Raw genomic sequence first — 11,365 nt, 5'->3', positions numbered from 1 at the left:
ATTGTTTATGATCAATTGTTTCCTTAGATTTTAATTTCTCTACATCTTAAAAAGTTTTTTTTAATTTAACACATTTTTGAAATTTTATTTATATTCACTATTAGGTTATTTTGTTGTTTTAACTTCAGTTGACTTTAAATACTTCTATAGAAGAGAGAGTGAGAGAGCAAGACAGTTTTTATTTGAGAGCAAGAGAGGTACAGTTTATATTAGAGAGAGGGGGAGGAGGGGATTAGTGGGACAGATAAAGGAGGAGGAGTAGAAGCCAGGACAGAAGAGAAGCGAAGAAAATCAGGAGAAAAAAAGACAGTAATACAAAGAAAAGAAGAGAGGAGGATGGATGTTGTATCGTCTGTTTAATCTGCTTATCCAGAAAGACCGACAGGTAAGTAACACAGATAGAGGAGTAACAGAGGCAGACAGGTCTAGAAAGACAGAGAAGTAACAGAGTGACAGACAGGTATAAAGTAAGGAGACAGACAAATAATGACAGAAGCAAGTGATCTACAGAACCACTGAAAAGGAACAAATGTTGTAAACACAGGCAGCACGTTCAGACATAGCAGCTTTAACTGCCACTGACTGATCTTATTTGGTCCTTGTTGGATGTCGATCAGACAAGAAACATTTTAATAAAGAAGACACTTTGTCCTCAGAGCTTCTGTTTAATCTCAGGGACAAACAAACAAGGAATTTCATTTTTAAACCTGCCATTATTTCTCCAGAGACTGAAAATTTATTATAGCTGTTCATCTGGTGTGACTGAAAGCTTCAGAATAGCCCGATGCTGAGAAATGTTAGAAAGAAGGTCTTTGATAGTTCATTGTCAAAGTGACTTATTGTTCTCTGCTGAGATATGCACGAGAAACTAGTCTGGAACTGAGTTCTCCACCAGTCTGGGACCCGAAGAAGGTCTATGAATCTCTCATGGTTTTTGTTACTGTTTGCAGGCTGAACATCTTCAGGTGATTGGACAATGGTAACCACAAGAACTCAGGATCCATAACAATCACATGTGATGAGGGTCCTGCAGACCTTCTGAAGAATTGTCCATTCATCATGTACTTGTCCGTCATACCCATCCTTGTCCTGCTGCCAGTGTTGGGAAGGACTCAGACTGGTGCTGGCTTTGATGTGTGTCGCTCTCTGCGCGCTTCGGATGGGGGACCAGGTTGGGAGTTCTACGCCTGTCAGCCAGCAGCCACAAACATGAAGGAGATGATGCAGATCAAAGTAGACCCACCCGGGATCACTTGTGGAAACCCTCCCGAAAGATTCTGTACGCTGGTCAGTGGCACCATAGACATGTGTACGTTTACGTTTAGCCATTACACTTCCAGAGTCAGGGACAGAAGCTGAAATTGGAGATGTGTCAGGTACTTGATACGAGAAAAGTTAGTAAAGGAAGATTCTTCAACAATTGTAGGGAAGCTGCTAAGTCAGGAGTTTGTTTTACTATTGTGGAACTAGTGAGCTTTAAAGCTGTGTTTGAGATCCCTGTAGTGGGGGACAAGAACTGTAAATATGGACAAGGGATGTCAAGTCGAGATGATCTCTCTTGCGTACACTCCCCTGATGCACACTGAGGCAGGCATGTAAGTAGGACCCTGCACTGACCAGGACAACCCAAACAAAAAGGAAGCTAGTTTCTTCTGGTAGAATGTTGCATGTGAGTCTGTTGGTTCCAATGTTGTCCATCTCAAACCCACAAACAGTGAGTGTTCAAACATCACTGATTCAACCTTAAAAACAAAACTGTTATAGAATAAAAACATAATCCCAATTACTTATTGAGAGGGGTCAGGATGTTAAAAATTCACTTTAAAGCCACAGAGACCCCTGACCACCCCCCCCCCCAGAACTATCTCCTGCTGTCGCTCTAATTGACCCTCTGGGAAACTCAGTCTCTGCATTATTAATAAATGCAAAAAAGAAATTAAACATAAATTAATGACAAGGCCGATGATAAACCAATATTTACAGAGAGGTAAATGAAGCAACTCATCTCCCAGTTTAACCCCCGAAGAGGCAGATAGTCAGTGATGATTGGTTTGACCCTGCTCTGTGACAGTTGGCAGCAGCAGCTGAAGCTCACGGATTAACTCAGTGATCAGATTAAGTTTAGTGTTAATCAGTCACACACAGCATATGTTACTGACACACACAAATGAAGCCGTCAGCTTGACTCTGGATCTGTGTCAACTCACTGAGCACTGTCAATTAGCTGCTAAGATTCATGGTTCATTACCTGTTCAGAACCAAGATGCTCATCTGCTTAGATGTGCAATATGGTAATATAGATTTAGTTTTTTAGGTAGGAAAAGTAAATGAGGACCAGAATGCTCTTGGAGCACACGCGAAACGTTCTTTGACTGTTTTCCTAGTAGGAACAAACTCGAACAATCAACCCGTGAAGTGGATTCTGTCCGAGTCATATTTCTTCTGCATCATGTAATACACAATTGATTTAATGTTTTCTCAGGAGAACCCCTACTTGTGCAGTGATGAGTGTGATGCATCCAGCCCTGACCTGTCTCACCCTCCTCAGATGATGGGAGACAAGGAGAGGGGTGGGCTTATCACCTACTGGCAGACAGTCACCTGGTCCCGTTATCCTGAGCCATTACTGGCCAACATCACTTTGTCTTGGAACAAGAGTTTGGAGGTGGTTGATGACATCATTGTTACCTTTGAGTATGGTCGACCAACAAGCATGGTGCTGGAGAAGTCGTTGGACAAAGGTGATTGTTCAAATTCCAAATCTCATCCTTAGTGTCTAAATAAACCTCTGATTTTAGTTTCCAATCTGAGTTAATGAGTCAATGTCAGCAACCTTCAGCCAGAAAGAGGTAGATCCTATTCTGAAGATGCAACAGCAGCAACAATATGGACAGTAGAGTAATAATAAAAATCCTTGATGACTCACATTAGACAAAATTACTTACTTCAGGTTGCCAGCAGTAAGTGAAGCCCCAGGGCAGGTACAGGGCAGTAAGACTATCTATCTATCTATCTACTATCACTGATCTGCTTTCACCTAAAACACAATTATGTCAGCCTCATTCTGTCACGTCTTTTCTTGGAAGTGACTAAGCACTAGAACTTCAAATGGATGCTAGAGAAATCCAGCAGTTCATATACGTACAAGTTATAAAATCTCAAGCAGAGATTACAATTGTACTATGTATAAATAGAATGCATGCAGTATATAGTAATAATACACGTGAAATGAACACTTCAGAATGCCTAAGGCAATATTAGTGTTAGGGAATGTTTCCTAACATCTGTCTGCAGGCACAATGTCACCTTTTAGAGTAAAATGAGGAGAAGCGGGTTAATAATGAAAGGTGTGTTTTAGGTGTGACGTGGCAGCCATACCAGTTCTACTCTGATGACTGTCTGGAGACCTTTGGCATGTCACCTAAGCGTGTCTCTGATTTAGCTCCGTCCAACCTGACCCGGGTAATCTGCACTGAGCAATACTCCCGCTGGGTTGGAGCCAAGGTGAGCAACATGATGGTCACACTGGGGAAGAGATAACATAATGTAGCGATCCAGGGGGGGCATGTAGTTTGGTTGGCGTTTGACTGTTCCAGGTCCTGTTATGTGTTATGTGGCCCTTTTATTTTGAAGTGTATATAGTTGCGTGACGTCAGGTGTGCTTCCAGGGGGATAGAGAGGGGGACCTGGGAAAAAGAGGTGGGAGATTAAGTAGTTGACTAAAGACTGTTTTGAGACATGTTGTCACTCTGTTCAGGTGAATAAGAAAATAAAGAGCTGTTCACACCGAGGCTCGTAACTGTCACAGCCTGGACTCACTTCCTGTTTTATTTTCTTATACTTCCGGTTTTGTCTTGTCACTTTTGTTTTAGCTTTACTTTGCAGTCACGTGATATCCCCAGCTGTATTCTATCAATCATTACGCACCTGTGTTCTCATTAGTATTTAAGCACCACCTCTAAGCCCAGCACCTTGCCAGATTGTCTCTTTATGTTACTACGTGTATTACTCAGCAATCCAGCATTTGAATCCATGATTGTGACGCCAGTGTATGACCCCGCTTCTCCTGACCCTGATTCTTGTCTCGTCTACGACCCTGCCTTGCCGTGAGTTGACCCTAGCCTGCCTTGTGATTACCGCTTGTCTAACCCTGCCTGTACTGTACCTGCCTGCTCTGTGTACTGACCTTCGCCTGCCTGACCACGAACTAGTAAACTGCGTTATCACCCAGTCATGTCTCCGCTGTGCGTGTGGGTCCGCTACCTTGAGTCCGTGACAGTACAATCTGGCCACACTCGGACCCAGCCGGCGTCTTGCATCGGTTTAAGGGCTGCAAGGGATTTTGTTTTGTGTACTCAGACAACGCAGAGTCGCTATGGTGTTTACCTGCTCGAGTCTGCCGGAGGACCTCCGCTGGTGCTTCGGGGAGCTCGCGAGGAATTACGCGGAAGCCCCCAGTCTGAAGGCGCAGCTCCGCGTAATAAAACAGGTGATCGCTATCCTGGAGGAGGAATTTTGGTGGCTTGACTACCCGGGAGTGCAGACGCTTTTTGAGAAACTCCAGGCAATGCGGAAGGATTTGGCACGCGCTCTGCGCGCGGCGCCCGCCAGCGTCTCATCAGCTGTTCCTGCTGCACCGGAAAGCGCTCCTGTCGCTGCTCAGTCGAGTCAAGCTCACGTTCCTGTCGTCGCTCAGTCAAGCCAAGCTCACGTTCCTGTCGTCACTCAGTCAAGCCAAGCTCACGTTCCTGTCGTCGCTCAGTCAAGCCAAGCTCACGTTCCTGTCGTCGCTCAGTCAAGCCAAGCTCACGTTCCTGTCGTCGCTCAGTCAAGCCAAGCTCACATTCCTGTCGCTGCTCAGTCGAACCAAGCTCACGTTCCTGTCGCTGCTCAGTCGAACCCAGCTCACGTTCCTGTCGCCGCTCAGTCGAGTCAAACTCACTCCCCTGTTGCCGTTCAGGCAGATCCAGCTCCCGTTCCAGACACCAGCTCATCGGTCCCAGTCCATGCCCACGTTACCGCCATAGTTCCCAAGTCCAATTCCGCCCGTACCGTGGCCCCAGCCCCTGCTTCAGCCCTGGCAGTTGAGAAGCCCACAGCTAGCCGTCGGAGGTCCAGACGGCGTCGACGACAGCCGGTTTCCTCTGTCCAGGCTCCAGAAGACTCGGTCACGGAAATCAGACTGCCTCCTTCGCCAGCAGAGGGCACTCTCGCCCCATCGGACGACATACCCACCTCCATCGCAGGCATCCCGGACAGCATCCTCCAACGGATCCGTGCCCAATGCACCCCTCCAGTCCTGTTCCTGTTTGCGCACTGTCTGAACTCCGCCGAGGCAGAGACCGACCCGGTAATCAAGGAGCGTCGCTTCCGTGAAGCCGCCCTGCTCATCGCCCGGAAGCCTGTGCTGCGCGAGGCCCTGGGTTTCATTGAGCCTGCACCCCTTCCTGCATCAGAGCCTGCACCCCTTCCTGCATCAGAGCCTGCACCCCTTCCTGCATCTAAGCCTGCACCCCTGGCCCCAGCGTCTAAGCCTGCACCCCTGGCCCCAGCGTCTAAGCCTGCACCCCTGGCCCCAGCGTCTAAGCCTGCACCCCTGGCCCCAGCGTCTAAGCCTGCACCCCTGGCCCCAGCGTCTAAGCCTGCACCCCTGGCCCCAGCGTCTAAGCCTGCATCCCTGGCCCCAGCGTCTCTAAGCCTGCATCCCTGGCCCCAGCGTCTCTGGCTGCATCCCTGGCCCCAGCGTCTCTGGCTGCATCATTGGCCCCAGCGTCCCTGGCTGCATCACTGGCCCCAGCGTCCCTGGCTGCATCACTGGCCCCAGCGTCCCTGGCTGCATCACTGGCCCCAGCGTCCCTGGCTGCATCACTGGCCCCAGCGTCCCTGGCTGCATCACTGGCCCCAGCGTCCCTGGCTGCATCACTGGCCCCAGCGTCCCTGGCTGCATCACTGGCCCCAGCGTCCCTGGCTGCATCACTGGCCCCAGCGTCCCTGGCTGCATCACTGGCCCCAGCGTCCCTGGCTGCATCACTGGCTGCAGCAACTCCCGCCCTAGCCTCACCTCAGCCATGCCAAGCTCCAGCTCACGCCTCACCTCAGCCATGCCAAGCTCCAGCTCCAGCTCACGCCTCACCTCAGCCACGCCAAGCTCCAGCTCCAGCTCACGCCTCACCTCAGCCACGCCAAGCTCCAGCTCCAGCTCACGCCTCACCTCAGCCACGCCAAGCTCCAGCTCCAGCTCACGCCTCACCTCAGCCACGCCAAGCTCCAGCTCCAGCTCACGCCTCACCTCAGCCACGCCAAGCTCCAGCTCCAGCTCACGCCTCACCTCAGCCACGCCAAGCTCCAGCTCCAGCTCACGCCTCACCTCAGCCATGCCAAGCTCAAGCCTCAGCTCAGCCTGCAGCAGCTCAAGCCTCAGCTCAGCCTGCAGCAGCTCAAGCCTCAGCTCAGCCTGCAGCAGCTCAAGCCTCAGCTCAGCCTACAGCAGCTCAAGCCGCAGCTCAGCCTGCAGCAGCTCAAGCCTCAGCTCAGCCTGCTCAAGCTCAAGCCTCGGCTCCGCCACGCCAAGTTCAAGCTCCATCTTTACGCCAGCTAGCAGGCACCCCTGGCCAGTCACACCAGGCCTCAGTTCCTGTTCCTGTCGGCCATATTGAGGCCGTTCCTGTTCCTGTTCCTGTCGGCCATATTGAGGCCGTTCCTGTTCCTGTTCCTGTCGGCCATGTTGAGGCCGTTCCTGTTCCTGTTCCTGTCGGCCATGTTGAGGCCGTTCCTGTTCCTGTTCCTGTCGGCCATGTTGAGGCCGTTCCTGTCCCTGTCGGCCATGTTGAGGCCGTTCCTGTCCCTGTCGGCCATGTTGAGGCCGTTCCTGTCCCTGTCGGCCATGTTGAGGCCGTTCCTGTCCCTGTCGGCCATGTTGAGGCCGTTCCTGTCCCTGTCGGCCATGTTGAGGCCGTTCCTGTCCTTGTCGGCCAAGTAGCGGCCGTTCTAGTTCTAGTCCCTGTCGGCTCCTCTGAGGAGGACGCCGTTCTAGTCCCTGTCGGCTCCTCTGAGGAGGACGCCGTTCTAGTTCCTGCCCCTGTCGGCCCCTCGGAGGCCGCAGTTCCCGACGATTCCCAGGTGGGGGTCGCTCCCGCCGCAGCACCTGTTGCAGCCCCTGCCGACCTCCCGGAGGAGGTCGGTCCAGCTCCGTCTCCTGCCGACCTCCCGGAGGAGGTCGGTCCAGCTCCGTCTCCTGCCGACCTCCCGGAGGAGGTCGGTCCAGCTCCGTCTCCTGCCGCCCTCCCGGAGGAGGTGGTTGGCCCGCTCCTGGTCCCTGTGTTTTTTGAGCCAATGTGTGCAGGTGCAGCTCCTGGTGGTCCAGCGCCGGCCACGTTTGCAGCGATCCCGGTTGATCTGGCACGATCGCATCTGCCTCAGCTCCGGGCGGTCCTGTCCCGGCCACGCTCGTCTCTGCTCCTGGCGGTCCGGTCCCGGCCACGCTTGTCTCTGCTCCTGGTGGTCCGGTCCCGGCCACGCTCGTCTCTGCTCCTGGGGGTCCGGTCCCGGCCACGCTCGTCTCTGCTCCTGGGGGTCCGGCCCCAGACTCGCTCGTCTCAGCTCCTGGAGGCCCGGTGCCGGCCACGTCTGCATCAGTTCCTGGGGGTCCGGCTCCGGCCACGTCTCCACGTCTGTCTTCGCCTCTGGTTCCTGCCTCGTCTCCACGTCTGTCTTCGTCTCTGGCTCCTGCCTCGTCTCCATGTCTGTCTTCGCCTCTGGCTCCTGCCTCGTCTCCACGTCCGTCTTCGCCTCTGGTCCCAGCCTCGTCTCCACGTCGGTCCTCGGTTCCTGGTGGCCCGGCTCCGGCCATGTCTCCACGTCTGTCCTCGTCTCAGGTCCCAGCCTCGTCTCCACGTCTGTCCTCGTCTCTGGTCCCAGCCTCGCCTCCACGTCTGTCCTTGTCTCTGGTCCCAGCCTCGTCTCCACGTCTGTCCTCGTCTCTGGTCCCAGCCTCGCCTCCACGTCTGTCCTCGTCTCTGGGCCCAGCCTCGTCTCCACGTCTGTCCCCGTCGCCGTTCCCGGCTTCCCGCCGGCTCTCGCCTCACCTGCCCGACGGAGGGCCAGGTCCTTGGCGAATCCTGTGGCAGGGGTGGCGCTGCCTCCTGCGTCGTCGGCCACCTCGGCTGGCCGGTTCCGGAGGCGACCACCTACCGGGAGGTCGCTGTTTCCTGCCCCGACGATGGCGCGGTCTCTGCCATTGCCGACCGCCGCGCCTTCTCAGTTCCCTGGAGCACCCCCGGTCGGGAGAGCACCGGCGCATGTGTTTGGCCACTGAAGGCGTCTTGTTCCGACGCCGGCCTCCTAGGACTCCAACCTTGCCCTCGGGCACAAGATGTGCCGTCTCGGCCTGGCGGCTGCGCGGCCGAGTCTCTCCTCGCATCCACCCTCCGTGAGGAGGTTTCTGGACTTTGTTATCATCCATCATGGACTTCACACTCATGGACTCGGTTCTGTTTTCTGTTATTCGTGCCTTGTGTTTTGTTTTGGCCCGCCTCCTGTCCTCCCTCCGCCCACCCTGCTTGTCTGCCTTGCGCGTTTTGGGGCGCCTGGGAATTCGCCCGTGAGGGGGGAGTTCTGTCACAGCCTGGACTCACTCCCTGTTTTATTTTCTTATACTTCCGGTTTTGTCTTGTCACTTTTGTTTTAGCTTTACTTTGCAGTCACGTGATATCCCCAGCTGTATTCTATCAATCATTACGCACCTGTGTTCTCATTAGTATTTAAGCACCACCTCTAAGCCCAGCACCTTGCCAGATTGTCTCTTTATGTTACTACGTGTATTACTCAGCAATCCAGCATTTGAATCCATGATTGTGACGCCAGTGTATGACCCCGCTTCTCCTGACCCTGATTCTTGTCTCGTCTACGACCCTGCCTTGCCGTGAGTTGACCCTAGCCTGCCTTGTGATTACCGCTTGTCTAACCCTGCCTGTACTGTACCTGCCTGCTCTGTGTACTGACCTTCGCCTGCCTGACCACAAACTAGTAAACTGCGTTATCACCCAGTCTTGTCTCCGCTGTGCGTGTGGGTCCGCTACCTTGAGTCCGTGACAGTAACAATAATATTCCTCAAATGGAAGCAGTAAGAATTTCTTTGACATGATGTAAAAGAATGAAATTGGTCAAAGATGTCCACAAGGTTCCTACAGTGAAAGCTGAAGCTACATTGTGTCATCTAGAGCAGTGATTCTCAACTGGTCTGGCTTTGGGACCATCACCCCTTAGTGATAAGGTTCTCAAATGCATTTAATCATTAGGTCAGTTGGTGTTTCCATTTCAATTTTCAATTTATTTCAATTTTGTTTATATAGCACCAAATCACAACATGGTTATCTCAACAAACTTTACAAGGTAACGTTCGAGAACTTACACAACTAAACCCAACAAATCCCACACACAACAAGCCTTTAATTACAATTTGACAGAATTTGAATTCATTGACTGCACTGACTGAAATTATGTACTTTTAACTGAGAATACTCATACTGCATCTGTGATAACCAACACGGCATTATGGAAAAACTTTCCTAAAACCACATCCACCCTATTACCCCGTGCGGGGGGGAAGTGTTTTTTACAGGATAAACAAAATGCATGAATATAGACATGCCTTAAATCAAATTAAACAGCAAAGTGAAGGCTACAACACTATATAAGTGTACTTCATGTACATCAAACACAGACGAAGATATGATACAATAAACCGTTAGCATGTAGTTATCATTATAGCCAGCTCTGGGCTAGTTTGCGACCCATGTATGGGTCTATCGCTGTGATACTTTATACAACACACATAAGCAAGGGTTCAAACCAAAGCATGCTAGCTATTACGTTCAATTTAATCATCATTAAATTGAATTGAATTGCTAATGCATTATAGCGTTAATCTGTCTGGCAGTATCAGCTGGCCGCGTACCGTCACAGAGACTCTTGAAAGTGACAACCATTTTTTTTTGCCAGCCACTAACCACAGATGAATAAAAGAAGAGGGTTTTGACTAAATGAAGAATCTGTGACTTTCCAAAAACCTTGCTTTGATTCAAAATAGAAGGCTGCTAAATGACTTAGAAACAATGTCTTTATTCAAATTTTTAAAAATATATTCAAAATATAACCGTTTGGTAAAAACGTAAAGCAATGTACCTGTTACAAACTCCCCCCCTTGGTTCCGAACTGGCGGGGAATCTACCGTGCTACGGCCAAACATGCAACTCACACACAGCTGCGACCATGTTGTACTACTAAAATCACTCGGTTTAGCACTAAATCTATACGCTTCCCTGGCCACATCTGCTGACCAAGTCGCAGGGAAAAAGAGGAAAAGCAAAGACCCCAATTGCACGGCCCAATACACAGAAGTAAAGTTAACATGAAATGATTTATTCAATACAAAGATAAACTCACTGCAAGCAGAGGGTTGCTAATAAATTAACACAGGTAAAAAATAAACACAAATTCACTGCCTGGCAGGACTAAAGCTCTAACAAAATATGAGAACTAAAAATAACTGCAATGCAGGGTAAGACTAAACACGTTACTTATAAAATAAAAACGCTCCATATTCAATGGGCAAAATCCTAAACATGAACAGAGAAAAAAGGCACAGGACAACTCTAAATGAACTAAACAGCACTGAGCGCTTCAGGCTAAACTAAATCTCAAAACACAGATACACAAGGAGGTTTGTGTATCAAAAAATGAACAAAGACTCCACTTTCTCAAAACTCCTCTGTAAGACACTCAGTAACAGTAGGTGCAGCTTCCTAGCTTACAGCCAATGCACACCAGCATTCACTGCAAACAGAAGCAGGGCTTAAATATTAATAAACACAGGTGGATGGCATCAAACTAATTACACAGCACAGACAGGAAATGACATTCCCAGGAAAACCAAACTAAGAATGTGGAGAATTCAAAACAGCACCTCAAGCGGTGCAAAGGGGCAGTTGTTACAGTCCGAATGTTTTTTGTGAACCAGAGGAGTAACACGCCCCGCAGGATTAGGTACGTTCCAATCACTGAAGGTTGGGAAGTTTGTCTTAGCACAATGCATTCTGTGTGTCGTAGGATTTGACAATTTTTTAGCCGCAACATATAATACTGTCGTTTTTTTCCCCTGTTTTCTCTAGACACAGATTACCAATAGTAAATGCTTTTGCACATTTTGCCTACTAAAATGTCCAAATTTGATGACACAACTTGCTTTTCAGCGGTGAACTATTCATTTAACAGCTGAAAGAATACCACAAAAGTGGGGAAACAGCTGAAAGTCTCATTACTGATTACAGCATACTGTATACACACAGTCAGCAGTACAATCCATAAC

At 50.3% G+C, this 11,365-nt stretch overlaps 1 protein-coding gene across 6 annotated transcripts in view; it reads left to right on the top strand.

Moving 5' to 3' along the window:
- ntng2a (netrin g2a) overlaps nucleotides 1-11,365 on the top strand; it is a 35,889-nt gene that overhangs the window by 189 nt on the left and 24,335 nt on the right. Inside the window, exons 1-4 of one of the 6 annotated variants that reach the window (XM_055511538.1) lie at nucleotides 13-385; nucleotides 951-1,287; nucleotides 2,549-2,741; nucleotides 3,359-3,504. In XM_055511538.1, coding sequence (XP_055367513.1) covers nucleotides 1,060-1,287; nucleotides 2,549-2,741; nucleotides 3,359-3,504 — 567 coding nt within the window. In that variant the 5' untranslated portion in view covers nucleotides 13-385; nucleotides 951-1,059. Of the gene's footprint in view, nucleotides 1-12; nucleotides 386-950; nucleotides 1,288-2,482; nucleotides 2,742-3,358; nucleotides 3,505-11,365 lie in introns of those variants that run through there. The other 5 variants (XM_029160967.3, XM_055511540.1, XM_029160970.3 and 2 more) reach the window with 5 other exon arrangements.

The sequence above is a fragment of the Betta splendens genome, chromosome 9, assembly GCF_900634795.4.
Source record: "Betta splendens chromosome 9, fBetSpl5.4, whole genome shotgun sequence".
Lineage (NCBI taxonomy): Eukaryota > Metazoa > Chordata > Actinopteri > Anabantiformes > Osphronemidae > Betta > Betta splendens.
This window is presented reverse-complemented; position numbering and strand designations above follow the sequence as displayed.